The sequence below is a fragment of the Malaclemys terrapin genome, chromosome 1, assembly GCF_027887155.1.
Source record: "Malaclemys terrapin pileata isolate rMalTer1 chromosome 1, rMalTer1.hap1, whole genome shotgun sequence".
NCBI classification, from domain to species: domain Eukaryota; kingdom Metazoa; phylum Chordata; order Testudines; family Emydidae; genus Malaclemys; species Malaclemys terrapin.
In genome coordinates this window covers 14,561,961-14,582,151 of record NC_071505.1, presented here as the reverse complement: position 1 = coordinate 14,582,151, position 20,191 = coordinate 14,561,961, and the positions used below count along the sequence as shown (strand labels likewise).

The window sequence follows — 20,191 nt, the reverse complement described above, 5'->3', positions numbered from 1 at the left end:
TTGTATTACAGTAATATATGCACTAAATGATGTCTGATGTTTCATATTCAAGAGTGTTGGGATATGAGCAACAGAAGTGAACAAGGTAAACAGACATTTTGATACATCACATCTCAGAAAGCAATGGCTAATTCTTTAAAAATGGGTGAGTGAATTTTTTGTTGAAGAAAGGTGCTGGTTTCAGAGTCCTGGATGCTAGAGCTCCCCGTTTATCCTCAGAATAAACACAACACAGGCAGCCAGTACCGCCATCTTCCTGTACACTGCCCAGCCATTGTGCCTCAACCCTGACAAAAAGGCATTGCTCAGGGGTGAGAAGATAATTGTGTCCATGGCTCATTCAATTCTCTGCTGAAATTGTCAATCAGGGAACCCAAGTGTAGTGGTATTTTCCCCCACCGCTGCCCACTCAGAGAGGAAGGGACTGAGACCCATCAAACCTGGTTCTCAAAGGCCAATGCAAAACACTTTATTGTTATAGAAATGCCATAGTTGAAGGCATTACTCAATTCTTAAACATCCACTGAGGTTTAAAAAAAAATCTAAATTTAAAGTCAAGGGAAAACTGTTCCCACAAATGAACAATACCAAAGAACTATGGATTTGAACTGCTATGTGGGATAATGCTTTATAAATGAAACATTTGATTTCCCAGTTAACTGACTCATCTCACTGCAGATCTGTTTTTATATCATGAAAAAAAAAAAAATACAAAAAAGGACAGTGAGAATTATCCTCTGCATAATACACACAGGCAGAGATCATTCTGGGTTTTGTTGCAGCCGTACATTTAAAGAACTGTCCGCTCTTTCCAGAACAGTTCCTCATTTGTTCTTCCTTTTTAGGATGAAAAGGCTAAGGGGTTTTCCTTGTAAGGCATTTACAAATATTAGAAGAAACTGGTTTCCAAGTAGAAAGGTCTTAGACAAAAGTTTTGGCAAGGAGGTCTTCCTGTTGCTGCTGGTGTAGTGTTCCAATGCCCACTGCTGGGGCTGGTAAGGGAGGTCTACTCACAAGATGAAGCTGCAATTAAAGTTCAAGAAGGGGGGGGGGGAGAAAGTGATTTAGACTGATGTCTGATTAAGATTGATTTTACTCGTTTAACTAACATGATTCTATGCCATTATCACCATGGCACTTGAGTGCCTCAAAATAAACAAAACACAAACATTGGATCCTCGAGTCCCACATATACATGATTCAGAAAGCTCAAAAAGTATCTGCTTCTCCCTAACTCAACAATGGGATGACTGCCTGAGTAAACTATGCCCCCAAGACCAAAATATTAAAGGTGACAGTCCACCCAAAGGAGATTTTACAGTGGAGGACCCCGAAAAGTTCAGTTCCAAGAATGAAAGCAAAAGTGCCTCAACAGATCTTAACCACCCCGCTCACTCCATCCCCTCCTTCCATCACTTGCTCTCACCCCCACCCTCACTCACTTTCACCAGGCTGGGCGAGGGTGTGGGCTCTGGCCTGGGGCTGTGAGGTTCAGAGTGTGGGAGAGGCTCTGGTCTGGGGCAGGGGGTTGGGGATGCAGAAGGGAGTGCAGGGAGCAGACTCTGGGAGGAAGTTTGGGTGCGGGAGAGGGTTCAGGGCTGGGGCAGGGAGCGAGGTCTGGGATGGGGAGGGGAGCGGGCTCCAGCCAGGTGGCACTTACCTCAGGCGGCTCCCAGTCAGTGGCGCAGTGGGGCTAAGGCAGGCTCCCAGCCTACCCTGACCCCGCTCCTGGAAGCGGCCGGCATGTCCCTGCAGCCCGTGGGGGGAGTAGTTACTTTCACCCCTGGCCCTGCTGGACTTTTAGCTGCCTAAAATCTGTTTGGCTTCAGTAGCCTCCTGGAGATAGAGCCTGATTCCAGATGACTCATGGCGAAACCGGGAGGGTTGGCAACCCCATGGAGGGGTGGGCACAACCTCATCTGGCCATTCTATATGGGTTTAGGCATGCTTTTTATTGGATCAGGCCCTGAAGGCAAGACAGATGGGGAACACCTCGTTTGTGCATCCCGCTTGGGCACTGAGCTGCTGGGCGATGTCAGGAGTTAGGCACCTGTGCACAGGCCCAGCAGGGCCTCAGGGACTGCAGAGGTGGAAACTTAGGGGGTCTACATGGCTAGGTAGCAGCTGCGCAGCAGTTTTGTGAATGCCAGTGGTACCTAAATGTTGGACTTAGGCACCTAAAGTGAAGACCTATGCCCTTACTACTTGGGGCCTGTTTATCTTGTCTATTTATATCGTAAACTCTTTGGGGCAGGGTTTCTCACTGTAGAGCACCTCACACAACAGGGCCCCAATTCTGGCTGTGACCACTAGATACTACTCTTACATATATTCATAGATTCATAGATTATAGGACTGGAAGGGACCTCGAGAGGTCATAGAGTCCAGTCCCCTGCCCGCATGGCAGGACCAAATACTGTCTAGACCATCCCTGATAGACATTTATCTAACCTACTCTTAAATATCTCCAGAGACGGAGATTCCACAACCTCCCTAGGCAATTTGTTCCAGTGTTTAACCACCCTGACAGTTAGGAACTTTTTCCTAATGTCCAACCTAGACCTCCCTTGCTGCAGTTTAAACCCATTGTTTCTGGTTCTATCCTTAGAGGCTAAGGTGAACAAGTTCTCTCCCTCCTCCTTATGACACCCTTTTAGATACCTGAAAACTGCTATCATGTCCCCTCTCAGTCTTCTCTTTTCCAAACTAAACAAACCCAATTCTTTCAGCCTTCCTTCATAGGTCATGTTCTCAAGACCTTTAATCATTCTTGTTGCTCTTCTTTGGACCCTTTCCAATTTCTCCACATCTTTTTTAAAATGCGGTGCCCAGAACTGGACACAATACTCCAGCTGAGGCCTAACCAGAGCAGAGTAGAGCGGAAGAATGACTTCTCGTGTCTTGCTCACAACACACCTGTTAATACATCCCAGAATCATGTTTGCTTTTTTTGCAACAGCATCACACTGTTGACTCATATTTAGCTTATGGTCCACTATAACCCCTAGATCCCTTTCTGCCGTACTCCTTCCTAGACAGTCTCTTCCCATTCTGTATGTGTGAAATTGATTTTTCCTTCCTAAGTGGAGCACTTTGCATTTGTCTTTGTTAAACTTCAGTATATAATAGCTTAAGTTGGACTATTACACTTATATGAGGGTTTTTACGTTTATGAACATTAAACTAAATCACTATTTATTAATTCCTGGTAGCAAAATATATATAGTATCTAAAGACTCAAACATCAATTTAAAAGATTACTGTAAACCTTACCTTACATGCCAACTGCTTCTCAAACCTTGGTGACACAAAGGCCCAGGGACCCATGTTCTGTGGCTCCTCCTGACTCCAAATAAAATCTGTAGGAAAGATAAGAGGCCATGTGTTTGTATATTCCATATACACCAATTGATCTTCCCACTGAATCCAGAAACAGGTATTAATGCTCTAAGCTAGTTCTCTTAGCTGTATATTCCCATTCCATCTACAATGGTCCTGCTATGACAGCAAAGGCACCACCTTTCAGTCTGAGGATTACTAGACTGGACTGACTGTTACCACACAGTGCTGTCGCCAGGGGTGAAAATAAATGTGGATGAAAATTCATATTTTAAGAACAAATTATTCTTCTCATTTCTTTTTGTTCCTCTACCTTCCATTACAGAGAACACTTCCTCACTTCCATGTGCTTTGTAGGATCTCCCTTAAGGCCAAGGGATCCAACAGTGGTGATCAATAGGAAAAATATCAATTAACTGATCTGCAATATTTGTTTAAATGTGTGTATTGTAAAATTAAGCCATTGTATCAATAAGCTGTTTAGGGCAAGGATTGTCTTAGTCTGTTTGTACAGGGCCTAGCACAATGGGAACCCAACCTCAATTGGGCTCCCAAGTTCTACTGTATTACTAAACAAGATGTAAATTTACCACGGCCATCTGCTGGATAGATTCAGAACTGCTTATCTGCATCATAGGTTCCATGCTAGTATATTCCCCTATGGTGCAAGTGATAAGGACTTGTGTTTCTAAAGCAGCATATCTGAAGTTGTATTGGGGGGCAGGACAGACAACAAAATCAAACCAAGTCTAGACCTTTTAATCCTAAAAGGAAAGAACAATGTGGAGCAGCAACAAGTGGAGTTCCTAGATGGCCATGGATTTGTTTCAATACTTTAAAAGAGGTTAAATGCAAAGTATAACAATCTGCCTGACCTTTGGCATTTTTATACTTGTTCATCTCTTGCTGTAGAGCTTCCAGGGGGAAAGGACACAGTTCTTCTAGTCTGACAATAGCAGTGTTGTGCTTCTTCTCTCCTAGTGCCTCTCTCTGTTTCACCAAAGCATAGTAATGCTTGCCAGAACACAGCACCACTCGGCTGACACTAAAAGGCAGAAAAATTGAGGTGTTTTCAAGGACAGCATTTTAAAATAGACCCTACACAGCCACTTGTTATACATTAAATCCTAAACCTTTAGCCTTTTCTAAAAGCCCAACCCAATAACACTGGATAAGGCCAAAGTGCTGACTATCAGATCAAAAGAAAGAAAAGAGGGCAGAAGAGGAAGGATGGTCCAGTTATTAAGTTCCTAGTCTTGGATCAACTCCCTGCTCCGCCCCAGACGTGAGCAAGTCACTTAGTCTCTATGTGCCTCTGTTTCCCCATCTGTTAAATGTGGATAGTAGTACTTCCCTAACTTACAGGATGTTGAGGATAAATACATTAAAAATCTGAGTCATTCAGATTCTACAGGGATAGTAGCCAAATAAGTACCATAGATAGAAGCTTATCCAAACAGGGCTCTTTTTCCCTTCTGTAGGTAGGAATATAGAGACACCATACATACTTTTGAAATATAGTTCTTTGCTCCAGACATGGTTCTCATCTCTACAGACTCCTCACTTCAGCATGTTAAGTGGTCAGAGACCAATATAACAAAAAAAAATTTCTCATAAGAATAGCAGCAGAGTGGGGGATTCATTTGTTTATGAATGAGCAGCACTGGTCAGTGTCACACACACTATAGGCAGAAGCAAGATAAACCACCGAACTCAAGCTCTCTGAATGCACCTGAGCTCAGGCGTCAATGATTATATCCTACCCATTCCTGCTGTTTCATTCCTGTCAGTTGTACTGAAGTTTCCGGTGGTGTAAGATATGCCCACCAACTATGCAGACATCACAATTCCTAAAGATTAGATCAGTCTCCTTTATGTGCAGTGCAAAACCTTCAGGCCTAATTCGGCTCTCATTTATAGGGGTGTAAATCTGGGCTAACTAATGAAATCAGTGGAGTACGTTTTACAGAGGTGACAAGAGAATGAAAGGACCTATAATTCTACCTTAGCTCTGATCCTGTTTATTTTTTCTTCATAAAAATTATCAGAAATGAATTTTCAAGGGGAAAGAAAAAAAACAAAAGCAAACAAAACAAAACCACACTTGTTTTACAGCCAATTATGCCTACATGCTGTTTGGAACTGTGAGTATTAGAAACAAGAATCAAGTTACCTGTTAGGATCCACTGATAGATCACCAATTACAGGCTTGAATGTTGTCCCTGGGGCCATTTCTTGAAAATTTGACACCGCCCCCTAAAGAGGGGAAAAAGTAGGATATTTAACTTGTGGTTTTCAAATCTAAAAATCAATGTGTTGTATAAGGATTAAAATATGATCCCGAAGAAACCCCCCCCCCCCAGTCTTGTACTACTTGTTATTGATCAGAAAAGTTTGTCTGTCAGTTGTTTAAGGGGGTTCTGAGTTTCTTGGCATAATATTCATTATTAACAACGGCTACAATCAAACTGATTAACAGCTGATGCCAAGGGATTAAAGAGACATTGTCAAATAAATTTTAGCCCACAGACTTAGACTAAAATTTTACTGAAACTATTATGAAGAGTTATCCAGTATTCCCCCCCCCCTCCCCTTTTCTTTTTTAATTTCCAGGATTTTCTCCCACCCTCTTGAAAGGGCAAAGGGTGGAAGAATAAAAAAAGAAAAAAAACCAACCCCCCCCCTCACCCTCCATTCTTTGGGAACACTATGAATGCCAAAACATAACAGGGACATTTTGCTAATGCATGAGAACTGGGAAGTGAAACTCACCAATGTAGTCTCAATATCTAAGATGAGTGAAATGGAAAAAGCATACTTAAGTGGAGAACATCAAATTAGATACCATTGTAACTAAAATCCTTTTGAAAACCACTGTAGTGTCAACGTGGTAAAAAAAACTGTTATATTGGCTTAACTTGCACTGGCAAAGTTTACAGGTGCAAACTAAACCAATATAAGCCATGTTTAAATAGATTTAAGAAGGCCAATGCACAAAGTTTGAACCAGTTTAAACTGGTGTAACAGTGTGTTTTAGTAGGTCTTAGAGGGTTAAACTAAAAGTAACCCTAGCAGAGTGTGTTTCTACTTACTGGAAATCTGAGTAGCATTTTGGGAGAAGCAACAATTAAAGGTTTCCGGAAGTTTCGGATCATCTGCCTACGGAGCAAATGGAAATACTGTGCTGGGGTGGTTGGATGCACAACTGACATGTTCACGTTGTCACCATCAACTCCCTCTTCTGCACTGTCACACATCTATGAAAGAACAAAATAATCCCTCACCAAGAAGCAAGCTGTCAACCAAACACGCTTGATACAGTACAAATGACTGAGGTGCAATCACTGGTGTTTGTACAGGGAACAGATATACACTCCAGTATGTGCTGAAGGTCTCAACTTACAGGAAAAGGCAATAAACAAATGAAGTCACTCTAATTCTTTTATAGAACACTGCTAACATCTCAACTAAACTATAAAAGCTTTAACTGTGGTGTAAACCAAGACCCTGGCTTCTATTGCTTTTAAAAAAAAAAGTGTAAACAGGCTCTTAAACAACTTCTGTATTTGATCCCAGATCCCCACACACACTGCAATCACCTAGTGAGTTTGTAAAGCACTTAAGGAGTTACACAAAGATGTGTTATAGCCTTTAAAAATAAAATATTTATAATGCAACTTTTTTTAAGATCGCAACAATGGCAAAATGATAATATGCAATTCTGAAGTGCTTTCCAATAGAGGATCCCAACGTCCCTTTGCAAATATTACTGAATTCAGCCTTAAAACGCATCTACATGGCAGGTAAATATTGTTCCCATTGAAGGTCAGTTTCCTGATTGGTTAAATGGCTCATTTAAGATCACACATGAAAAGTTTGTTTCAGAGCCTAGAATAGAACTGCAGTCTCCAGACTTGCACCTTAAGCACATGATCACCCTTTCTCCCAATCCATGCCATTTCTTTTTCATAGCAACCACCTTGGTTATATGATCTTGCAGAGACCTAACATCAACGCCAAGCCTTTAATTCAAGGTGGATGAAAATCCATGATCTTAAGAATACATTTTTTCTTTTTAAAAATAAACAGATTTAAAATTAAAATTGAACTGATGACAACCTACATTGAAGGCTTAAAAACTTACTAATCTATTAAAATAATTTAAAATGGAATAAAAAAATATTCAAGCAGTGCATGTTTACTGCCAAAGTTCTAAAGACTCTGCCTATTGCACCTGAAGTGCTAAACTAGCTTTTGACAACATTAGCCTTTTCTTCTGGTGCAAAGATAATGTGTTCTTTATTTCATTTGACTAGTTCAGTTCAATTCAATGACTAGTTCAACCAAAGTTGAAAAATCAGTTGGGAGTTGAAAAGAACAGGAAACTTTGTTTTCATCTACCAAATTATGAATAAAAACTAGGGTCAAGAGGATAAGATCTATAGTTCTAAAATCTAGAAGGACATGACCACCAGAAACAATCAGTTCAGTACAAATAATTCCTTTTAAAAAATAAAACCGAATTCAAAAAGTGTTCTGAATTCACGTTTCAATAAAGACTAATTTATACTGATACACAAGGATAGTTTTCTTTAATTAAAAATAATTTTACATGCTGTTTTTATACATTTAACAATTCCAATTTTCATCCAAATGCAGCTTGACACAAGTCACAAGTAAAAAAATTAGGGACAAGATGCGTGAAGTAATTTCTTTTATTAGATCAATTTCTGTTGGTGAGAGACACAAGCTTAGAAAAAGAGCTCTGTGTAAGCTTGAAAATTTGTCTGTTTCACCAACAAAAGCTGGTCCAATAAAAGATATTACCACACACATCTCTAATATACTGGGACCAATACAACTACAACAACACTGCAAAAAAGTAAAATACAATCATCTAATAAATAAGAAAAGCATTTTCTATTACAATAAAATATTTTCTAATATAATAATGTAAAAAATTAAGAATCTGAATAACTGTAGGTTAATCTATACAATTAGTTAAAGGTGTATAGATATATTGCATCAAAAAAGAAGGATCAAATTTTGCGCAAAGGCTGTATTTAGTTGCAAATCAACATGTTTTAATGGTTACCAATCAATGAGAATCAACCTCTCTTTGGAAAATAAAAAGGGCAAATGTAAAACAAGATTAAAATCAATGATTTATATCAAGGCTTCCTGCTTGCTGATTTAAATCAATCTACACTGCTTAATTTGACTGGCAAGTGCTACAGGCATGTAGAACTTTTAAAAGAACAGCCTTCCTGAAGCATCTGACATTGACATGCATTGACAGAGGGTATGACACAGGCAGGTGTGTCCAGCTACCTGTAAGAAACGTTCCATTCGGCAGGAAGAGTGTTCAGGACCTGCACCATCATAGCCGTGGGGAAGAAGAATGACTATCCCGCTCTGCAGGAGCCACTTAGCTTCACCTAAAAAAAGCAGGATCCGGGAGGAGGAGAGAAAAGAGTTACACAGAGTATAAGTCAACATTATACCGAGAGTCACTTGGTAAGTCTATGCAAATCTTCTCTCAAAGGTTTACACACAAAATATCTAGCAAGAGGTTGTCTTTAATTAAACAAAACTATGCAACTTCCTGTGGGAGTTTAGTGGTCAGTTTGAAATTCTGACACAGTACAACTTTGATTATCTGGAAGTCTCTGAGGACACTGAAGCCTTTGTGTAAATCAGAGATGCTGGCTTCTGAGGAGGATTCTAGGTCTGCAGTACTGACGCTAATTCCCTCTGTTTCAATTATAAATCCTAAATTTTGTTTTAAAAAAATTGCACCAAAAAGTTACAGTAGACTCCTCTGAATTGGACAGTGTCATCCTGATTAGACGGGTGTTCAATTAAAAGTCTCTTAAAAATATCCAAGAACATTTAAAGTTCAACAAAACATACTGAATAATAGTGATTCACTGCATGCCATCTTTTTAAATATTTATTTGGAGACAGACTTCTACATCAAAATACCAGCGCTGAGAATTTTATACCTGTTTAACCTCTGGTAAGTCATTTCTTAATCAGTTGCCACTGTTGAAATGTGTCCATCCGAAGCAGAGTGTATGCTAATACTGTCCTGCTTAAGGATCATTTCCTATTCTCAAAAAGAACAGGAGTACTTGTGGCACCTAAGAGACTAACATTTATTTGGGCATAAGCTTTCGTGGGCTAAAGCCCACTTCAGATGCATGCAGTGGAAAATACAGTAGGAAGATCACACACACACAAAATGAAAAAATGGGTGTTGCCATACCAACTATAATGAGACTAATCAATTAAGATGGGCTATTAGCAGGAGAAAAAAAAACTTTTGTAATTGATTAGTCTTGTATTAGTTAGTATGGCAACACCCATATTTATTCATATTCTCTCTCTCTATACATATACACACACACACACACACACACCCTTCCTACTGTATTTTTCACTGCATGCATCCGATGAAGTGGGTTTTAGCCCACGAAAACTTATGCCCAAATAAATTTGTTAGTCTCCAGTGCCACAAGTACTCCTCGTTCTTTTTGCTGATACAGACACACACGGCTACCACTCTGATTCCTGTTCTCAGTTTGCCAGTTTCCTGGGAACTAGGTCAATAAAGTGCCATCTCAGATTAAGTCTAGTGTGGTGCTGGAACAACAATTTACAACTCAGACAATTCCTTCTTTCAAACAGAAACTGAAGTCTGTGATAGATATAGATAAACTGGACACACACACACACCCCTACCTGTCTGGTTGTAAATTCCATTTGTAATGGTAACAGTCATTGTGTAGCCATTTGTAGCAGAAATTTGACACATCGTGGAGGGTTTAGGTTTGGAAAGCTGTGCCAGAGCATTTACGGGCCATCGACAATGAAGGACTCTCCCCTACTTCAACAATGGGGTTTCTGCCAGCAGAGCCTTTAACCTTGAATGGGCTCTTTCTTCACAGAAACCGGTCAGGTCAGAGAAGGGAGGGTGGGGTGGGTACCCCCCAGTACACAGCTGAGGGAATTGCAGTTTCTTTGCTTGACTACCTGACCCAGAGGTGGCAGGGATGGTTAAAAAGGCAGCTTGCTTTCTAAGCCAACAAAGCCCTTCCCTCACCAGAAACAAAAGACCCAGAAGGAGTGGAGGCAGGATGGACTTTGCCTCCCCTAAGGACTTGTATCCGACCCAGACACTCACAACAGGAGGACTGTGTTCAGGAGTTGGTGGTTTTCCCCCATAAATCTATAATTCTTGTGCTCTTCAAAAGTGCGTGCTTGCAAGGAACCCTTTGCTAAGCCTGTATTTCCTTGCTTTACTGCCACATCATCCCTGAATGTGGTAACTAGCAACCAGAGCTCGCACAGCCAGGTGGTCTTTGAGGGGCACTCGGTCCAAGCAGCTTGGGGGCTCGGGAAGGCCAAAGCACTAGTTCCAAAGTCTAGGTAGCAGGACTGTGGGGTCCTACAGCTCAAGAAGGATGTCAGACATGGGGTCTGTATAACCGTTTTATCCCTTCAGTGCCAACTGTCAGAGGCCCCACCATAGCAAGCCTGATACATATTATAACAAGTGTGTTGGGGGCAAAGAGTGTATCTAAAAGGTGTCATGTATGATATATGTAAACTGGTGCCATGGTGGTCCTGAAAATCATTGTATAAATCATGTAAGGGTTGTATACAAAGAGATGTGTGCTGGAAATATGTTTTTAAAATGTGTTTGTGAGGCAGTGCATAACCCAGCCTGCCCTAGACAAAGGAATGTGTACCTACCTGTCTGACCAGCTTGGCTTCAGGCACAGGACAATGAAACTACATTTATATATAAAGGCTAACAAAGTCATCAAGCTAACAAGCAGCATAGCCAACAGTTTGGTGATCATGCCAGGGAACAGAATCTGCACCCCAGGAAGCCTTCTGGGCTCTTGAGCCCAGACAATGGATTTTGGGTAATGTAAGGGGAGAGGGGAGGAAAAAAAACAAACCACTTTAGTGATCCATCACCTAGGGGACATGGGAAACAGCACCTTCTGAGCCTGTGAAAGTTGGATCCCCAGACCAGGAAGGTTAGAGATGTCAGTAATTTTATGAAAGTGAGAAAACTGCTTAGGCAAAGTTTGTAACTTACTAAAATTAAATTTTATCCCCTAGAAAGTATGTTTTGTTTTGCTTGTAACCATGCCTGTCTTTTTCTCTTGCTTAGTATCACTTAAACCTCTGTTCTCTGTTAATAAACTTATTTTTAAATTTTATCATAAGCCATCTCAGTGCTGTTATATTGAAATAAAGTGTGAGTCCTCAGCTAAACAAATAGGTTGGTATGTACTCTGTCTCTTTGAGACAGAAATTAAGTTTGCTGTGAGTGTCCAGTGAGAGGGACTGGAACCTGCAGAAAGAGGTCTCTGGGGAACTTGGGAATTGAAGTTCACTATATTAACTTCAAGGCAAGGTTTAGTCTGGCAGAGTCTCAAGGACTTTGCTGGCAAAGCAGATAGGCTGGAGTGTCAGGGAGCAGACACACAGCTTAGCAGCAGCAGCGGAGCTCTCACTTGCTGAGGCAATAGGGTAACACAGTGGCTTACAGTTCTGGGTGTCCAGAGCAGAATGCCTCAGGGCACCCCCAGGCACAGACTAAGTGACCCAGAGCTAGGAACAGTGCTTAGCAGCACATGGGACTCAGTGATTGGATCCCATCATCACAGACTGCTGTTCATTCAGGAAGCAGGACTAGACCATGCTGTGAAAAAAGTCCAAGTCATAAAAAGAAAAAAAACCAACAACCTGGTAGCATTGGAAGGATGATGCAATGGTTCGGGATTTAGCATGAGTCTCTTGGGACCTGGGTTCAAGTCCATGCTCCTCCATAGACTTCCCAGTTGACCTTGGGGAAGTCATTTAGTCTCTGTGCCTCAGTTGCCCATCTGTAAAATGGGGAGAATAGTACTGCCCTACTTCACAGGCGTGTTGTGAGGGTAAAATACATTAAAGACTGTGAGGTGCTCAGATGTAACAGTAATTGGGGCCATAAGTACCATAGCCAGATTATACAAATAGATGTCTCATACATGATACAAAGATACACAATTGCTTGCCGTGAGCATGGGGTCTTTTAGTTAAAAAGGAATTTCTGTACCACATGTAAGAAATATCTTTATTTTAATAAAATTTGTTCTACTCACCTCCAGAGATGAAAGTGTCAAATATTATCTGGGCTCCATTAAAGAAATCACCAAACTGGGCCTCCCAAATTGGCAGTAACTTGGGGCTTTCAATACTCATTCCATACTCAAAACCAAGCACAGCTTCTTCAGACAGGGGGCTATTGCTCACCTAACAAAGAAAGAGTTTGGAAAAGGTAGGTGGGTGAAACAAGACGTTCAAATTTGATTGTTTTTCAGAATCAAAGCATGCCTAATGATAGGAATGTGCCTCCCAAACATTGCTAGGTAAGAGGCATTCACAAATCACTTTTTTGGGGGGAGGGGGAGGAGAGGGAGAAATTGCGGGGGGGGAGGGGGGGGAGCTATAAGGCTACTTCATAGTCTTATTCACCTCCACAGCTGATCTCCTCCCAGAAATAACAGAACCCCTTTCTCAACTATCCAAAATAAAATAACCAACTAAGAGCTTTAGCTGAATGAGTTGCTGAATGGACACAATTATCGACCTGCTCCCTGTAAGTCAGGCCACAATTCTTTTTATCTGCAGAGTCAATTCTATGGCAACAAGTTGTTAAAAAAAAAAATCCCACCCACAATTCACTCATCCCAGTTATTAGAGAAGTGAACTGGAATTCTGCAAACCTGGACTTTTCAAGTGATTGTCCACATGGATTCAACTCCTGATGTGCACATGCCCCGTATGCATAAAATTGGATTCTTTTGGCCAGTGGTGTCTGTTGGAGCAGCATCTGCATTTTACATGTCCTCCTTACTCCCACCACCACCACCCAAGGACATAAAAGGCAGAATGGGCCCCAACCATTCCTCAGGTCCTTCTTACTACCCATGGCAGCGAGACTGAACCCTCACAGCACCTGCCTTCTTCACTGCACATTGTGCTAGTATAGTTAGTGTCCTACTACTTAGTACTTTGTTAGTGCCGGTTGTCAAAAAACAAATGACATTATATTCTATATGTGTCCATAATTTTTTTGAGTAAGTTTCAGTTAGGCTAGACTACACCCATCCTCCCATTCGGGGGTGCTAGTAACATGACAAAAGCTAAAATCTCTGGGATTCAAGACGTCTCATGCAAAACTTCAGTGTCCATGATGACACACACTTCTGGTGCCTGCTTTGCCTAGGAGAGGGATACAGCCCCGAGCGCAGCTCCATATGTTGCCCCGTCTCTAAAAGAACTCAGAAACTAGAGAAGCCCACCTGAAGCTGCTACTTGAGAGCAGAGTACAAGCCTCCTCGCAGAGAGAGAGAGGAAGGTCAGAGCTCAATCATAGTCATCTGGTCATTCCCTCTCCATTAGTATCCAGTATCCTCAGATGCCATAGCCTCCATAATTCCCTTGTTAGATCCTCAAGACCGATTCAGTGGTCTTGCAGGTCAAGAGCCATCTTTCCACTTATCTATTCATGCAGCCCAGAGGAAATACTTCAGATTTCTAGCAGGATCATTTTATTACTAGTACAGGATAGTGACCTCTGGTCTCTTCACAGCATCAAAAGGTATTTACGAAGGGCTTGGCAGCTGTGGCAGCTCACCTAAGGAAGCAGGGAAGCCAGGTCCACACACACCTCAAAGACTGGCTGGTTTGAGGAAGATAAACCCCACAGATGACCACTTCAATCCAAGTAACTTTAAAGCTCTTTACTTCATGGGGCCTGACAGTCAACAGAAAAGTCCACACTAATTCAGACTCAAAGCACACAGTGCATAGGATAGTGCTGGATTCCAGGTCAGCGAGAGCTTACCTTCCACAGAAAGATTCTTGACAATAGTAAACCTCACCAAAGCACATCCGTAAGAGCTTGCCTCAGACTTCTGTGACACATGGTCTCATGCCTATGTGACACAGTTTGCCAGAATTCCCCTATCCTCCATGCAAGGGTGGCTGAAATTAGTGTCTCTACCCGGTAGATATCACATGGAAATGATGGTTGCGGTCTCAAGTCTTTGCATATCTAAAATGCTTTTTTCACCAGATTAACAAAGATTCTCCGCACCTCTGCCTACCAAGACTCTGGTGACAGATCTCCCACTGAGGGATGGGGAATTCCTCTAGATCATCTCTGAACTCAGGGCCCATGGTCCCTTCAGGAAGCTCATCTCCACATAAGCATCCTAGAGCTCAGAGCCATCTGCCTGCCATGCAAAGTGTCCCTGCCTCTTCTCCATAGATCCATAATTTAAGTGTTGACAGATAATACCACAATCACGCATTATGACAATAGCTAGGAAAGCATGATGGCCTGACAAAGCAGAGACTACTTGGCTCTGGACTTGGTGCATTCCAAATCAAATCTCACCAGTGCTTCTGCACCTTTCCAGCCTTCAACACACATTAGGAGAACAACCCAGCAGACCGTTCTGAGACAGACTCAGTCCTGCAGAATGCCTTTTGCAAGTGGGAATTCCCAGAAACAGACCTATTTGCCACAGACCAGAACAACAGGTGTCAAACATTCTGTTCCAGAGGGGGTTTTAGTCCAGGATTCGACGGATACCTCTCATATCCCTAGAACTCTGGGACTGATGTATGCCTTTGTGCCAATTCCCACAATACCAAGGGTTCTGAGGAAACCAGGACAAGACACAAGACTAATTATTTCAGTAATTGAGCTCTACGAGTCTGTTTAGTTTATCAAAAAGAAGATTGAAAGGTGAATTGATTACAGTATGTAAGTACCTTCATATGGAGAAAATACTGAATACCAATGGCCTCTTTAATCTAGCGGAGAAAGAGGAAACAAGAACCAACAGATGGAAGCTGAAGCCAGACAAATTCAAATTAGGTACAATTTTTTCTTTCTTTCTAAACAGTGAGAGTGATAAGCCATTGGAACAAACTATCAAAGTAAGTGGTGGATCCTCCCTCTCTTGATGTCTTCCTATAAGACTGGATGCCTTTCTGGAGGATGTGCTTTACTCAAACACTAGTTATTGGGCTTAGTACAGGGGTAACGGAGTGAAATGTTAATGGCCTGTGCTATATAGGTGATACTAGATAATCTAAAATAACCTTAGATAACCTTCTGGTCTCAAACTCTGAATCATGATAGCTCCAGCATGTGCTGGACAGTTCCGTTATTTGAATCTGACAATCTCTCAGTTCAGCCCCCGCTCACCTTACCTGCTCAACCTAGCAGTCATTCAGAACAACAAGTTAGTGCTGGATCCAGGTGCAGGATCTGTTACACCTGACAGCCTCGATGCTGGCTACATGACATCCATTGAAAGAAGCTGCTTAGATAAAGTTCAGAAAATTCTGCTCTAAACCAGGAAAGCCTCAAGCCGACTTTACTTTTTAAGTGGGAGAGATTGTCTATCTAGGCATCTCAGCACTAGCTGTCTTACTGGACTACACTCATTTCAGCAACACTGGGCTATTTACTAGCCCTGAAACAATCTAGACTGTATCAGCACCACCTAGCAGCTACATTTGCACACTGCCCTCCTATTCAGGGCCATACTGTTATTCAGGTTTTTTCCTCAGTTTGGGAGCTCTCTCCCTCTTGGGACCTCAATATAGTATTAGCAGAGTTGATGGACTCCCCATCTGAGTCCTTAGCCACCTGTTCCATTTACCACAATCTATGAAGAATGCTTTTAATAGCCATTACATTAGCTCAAAGGACAGGAGAGATTCAGGCCTTCAGGATGGGCCCTCTTACCCAGTATTTCCTAAGGATAAAGCTACCACTTGATGTATTAAGACAAAACTGTCCAGGAACACACCTAGACTGTTTGTAGCCTTTGCAGAAAGCATTAATGGGCAGGCAATATCCCCTTAGGGATAATCTAACTGCATGAGGACAGGTTATCAATTAACCTGGCTAGATCCATTTAGCATATTGGAACTTATTCCACTACAGCTTAGGCAGCCTCCGCTGCCTGTTTGAAGAGTGTCCCTATTCTGGAAATCTGCAAGGCAGTTATGTGGCGCCCAGTTGACACATGCACTGGACACTACTCTTTGGTAGAGGCTTTCAGATTAGATCTCTCTTTTGGTAGGGCTGTCCTACTATCCTTGCTTAACTGGGACTCCTACTACCCCACTCCAACCAAACATATAACTGTTCGTCACCAAGAGTAGAGTCCATGTGGACAATCACTTGAAGAATGAACAATTGCAAGTTAAAGATAAGTTTCTTGGAGATGTGTTGTCCACATGGATTCTACATACCACCCTCCTTCCTAGCTACTACAGAGTCGTACTTCTCTGACATTCTGCTCCAGCAAAGGAACTGAGGGATGGGTGGGGCCAGGCCTTCTATTGTGACTAAGGCTAAGATTTTGTCATGGTTATTTTTAGTAAAAGTCATGGACAGGTCATGAGCAATAAACAAACAAACATTCACAGAAGCCGTGACCTGTCTGTGACTTCTGCTTGTTGTGGCTCCATGGTTTCCCCTGCCACAGTGGTGGCTGGGAGCTGTGGGGTTCCCCCTCTGCCCATGGCAGCTGGAAGCTGCAGGGTGACCATATTTCCCAGAGAGAAAAACGGGAAACCCCAGCCGCTCACCCGAGGCATCCTCCCCCACGCAAAGTCGCCCGTTGCCACCGTTGCCCAAACCCTGCTAGCTCCCCGCTGGCTGCCAGCTCCTGAGTCCTGCAGCCCCAGGGGCTGAAGCGGAGAATGTCAGAGGTCTCTGGAAGTCATGGATTCCGTGACTTCCATGACATAAACATAGCCTTAATCATGATCTCGTTTTGCAAGGTGGGGGTGCATGAAGACATCTCGGGCACGAGCACCACTCCAACAAACACTACTGGCCAAAATAATCTGATCTCACAGGCATGGGAGTGCAGGTGCACTGAAAGTGGAATCCACAGGGACAACACATCTTGAAGAACCACAATTACTATAAGGTAAGTAATAGTTTTCTATTCCCAACTCTCACTTTGGCTTATTGCGTGACCTCGAGCAACCCAATTCATTTCGGAGGCTCAGGCTCCCCATTTATAGAATGGCAAGTTATCCACCTTTGAGAAGTAAGTTTTGCTTCCCAAAACGTGTTACCTGCAAATTATTATAACAATGTGAAGTCATGGAGAAGTGACCTGCTCTATAAAGCATACACCATACCTCTAGGAAGCCTTTCTGATCCGGAGACATATGATTCAGCGGGATATAGGTTTCATCTGTCTCTTGGCAAACCAACATTGCGTGTCGTTGGCTGAATGTTCCTCTGCCAACATCCTGACCACTTAGTCTGATATTAAACCCTTTATCAAGTAAGAAACAAAGTAACCTTAAATAATCAAAGTCATAAAGGTAGAGACTACTAGTGACAACTTCTCCGTATTGAACAATATCACTTCCCTCTTCAAAATCCTCTCTAGTTTCTCCTTACCAAGCATATCAAATTCAAGCTTCTTTTTCTAATCACCAGGGCTCTGTGCAACTCCACTCTTGCTTACACATCCCTGCACTCATTTCTCCTTTCTCCCCCACCACTCAAGAATCAAGCTTTGGAAAAAGCCTTAACAGCTCCCTAGGTATCCTTTCTACCATTCTTATCTTTATACCTTCTTCCACTCCACTCCTTACTCTTACACCAAACATCTCTAGTTCTCTTGGGCCAAACCTTACTCCCCTCCTTCAAACACACCCCTCCTATTAAGACTCAGCATGCACTCTGCACCACTCCCATGTAAATACCTAGATCAATGTGTTTGAACTGTTTTTAGTTTGTGTCTGCATTAGAGCCTTAATTTGTTTTGAGCAAGTACTGAGATTACTTCTGTGATGGTAAAGCATCAAATTTACTATCAATGATTAAAATTACTATTAGTTTACTTATGTGGTGGAAGAAAAATGAGTACTGGATATCTGCCTTCTACTTTAGAACCGGATGCTCTTGAGCAGAGACCTCCACCAGTGACAAACTGCTTAGCTATTTTATAATGTTAATAAGTGTACATGAAGCCCGAAGCACACCACAAAATGCATGTGCCCTGTATGCAATGTAATGCAAACCTGAATCCAGGTCTAGGAGGTGAAAAATTCAGTCTTACACTTCAAGTTAAACATATACTTATGAGTAGTCCCATTTATTTCACTGAGACCACTCACATGCTTAGCTTTAAGCACAAGAATATATGTTTCAGTGAATCGAGGCTTTATCCTCTGGACCCGCTAGTATCTAACCTACAAGTATAAATGGCACAAGACGGTCACAGTTGCCTTTTTATTAGAATATAGATGCTACTTTATTGGGCTTTTATATAGTCACAACACTTGGAATTGATCATGAGATACATTAAAAAAGTCTTATGGCATATTAGATAGTATAACATATTGCTTCAGTGACAATCTGCTGTCTAGTTGCCTCTTACCTTGGCTGAGTAGTGAACCCAAAGCTAATGTTTCAGCTGTAGCCCAGTCCAACTTTGTTCCTTCCTCTACTTTCTGTATTCTTGCCTGAATATTTTTAGAAAAGTAGATCAGTGATTTAGCTTTGTCATTCTGCACCTCATCAGATGTTACAGATCAACCGAGATAGCTAGAAAAATACACAGAGCAACATCTGGGACGTTTTAGTAGTCACTATAACAGAGGGGCTTGCCCCTTTAAGAGCTGGAAGCCTGGAGCTTGTCAGCTCTGTACAATTAGCCCTGTCTGCCACATCTGGGATGAGTGGTGGGGTTTACTTAGAGCCAGCTGGGTATGGACCAGGTGACTCCCCTTTAGCATCAGAGTGAGAGGCTCCTGGAGGGAAGGCCCTGAGAACAAGAGAACTACTCCAGCTGGGAAGGGCTGGGAATAGCCTGCTAAGGCAAGAAGGATCCTGAAACACCAAGGGAGTTTGGAGCTGTGCCCAGCTGATGGCTGGAGGGAAGACTTGTGTTTATTTTGAACTTTAAGTTCAAATCATACTCTAAAGGAGGGCTGATATTGGACTTGATAGAGCCCTTTTGAGTTTATTAAGGAATCAAGAGCAGAAAGTTAGGTGGTTGGGCACTTGCAGGCCACCAGGGAATACCTGGGAGGAGACCACTCGCTGACAGTGACCTTAGGCCCAATCCTGCAATCAGTTCCATGTGGTGGACATGTGTGTCCATGCAGATCATCAGTGAATCATGGATCCAATTGCAGAACCTAGATTTTAAACTCCTTGGAGCACAGGCTGTGCTTTTAATATCACAGTTTTTTGTTTATGTAGTTAGTGCTGGGGAAAGATGCCAGATGGAAGATTCCCAGTCTCCAGAGCTATCAATCTATAAAACAGATTAGACAGCAACCATGCAAAATGTTCTCCAAATCACTGCCCTTCCAACATGCACCTGGATGTGGAGGAGGGTAGGCTAGGTCAGTCTTCCTGCCCATTCAACTCTTGGCCTCTCAGACTCCCTATCAAGGGCCAACCAATGCCAATAATTTTGTTATGTGGATGCGTTCACTTAGAACTGGGTTAACAACAAAATAATTTCAAACAGGCAACTTACTAGCCATCAAAACATTAGTAATCAACAACCTGGTGCACATTTATACTGGGGACCTAGGTAATAGACTCTATATTCCTTTACCAATCCCTGAGACAGTCTCCCATAAGATAGGTCTTTTTAAAACAAACATTCTTAAATGCAATAAAAACTAAGTCAAGATTGTTGAATGCTTTTTCCTCTATTCTAGCAATAAAAAATAAGTACTATGATTTTGGAGAGATTACCCTGTATTTCTCACACAC

The 20,191-nt window shown here is 42.1% G+C and overlaps 1 protein-coding gene across 1 annotated transcript in view; it reads right to left on the bottom strand.

The window, feature by feature from the left end:
* Positions 1 to 444: 444 nt before the first annotated feature.
* DHTKD1 (dehydrogenase E1 and transketolase domain containing 1) overlaps positions 445 to 20,191 on the bottom strand; it is a 39,938-nt gene continuing 20,191 nt past the window's right edge. Inside the window, exons 9-17 of the mRNA XM_054016515.1 lie at positions 18,840 to 18,924; positions 17,587 to 17,726; positions 12,504 to 12,654; positions 8,671 to 8,777; positions 6,432 to 6,596; positions 5,513 to 5,595; positions 4,215 to 4,384; positions 3,274 to 3,359; positions 445 to 1,023 (exon numbers count right to left, since the gene is read on the bottom strand). Coding sequence (XP_053872490.1) covers positions 922 to 1,023; positions 3,274 to 3,359; positions 4,215 to 4,384; positions 5,513 to 5,595; positions 6,432 to 6,596; positions 8,671 to 8,777; positions 12,504 to 12,654; positions 17,587 to 17,726; positions 18,840 to 18,924 — 1,089 coding nt within the window. The 3' untranslated portion in view covers positions 445 to 921. The remainder of the gene's footprint in view (positions 1,024 to 3,273; positions 3,360 to 4,214; positions 4,385 to 5,512; positions 5,596 to 6,431; positions 6,597 to 8,670; positions 8,778 to 12,503; positions 12,655 to 17,586; positions 17,727 to 18,839; positions 18,925 to 20,191) is intronic.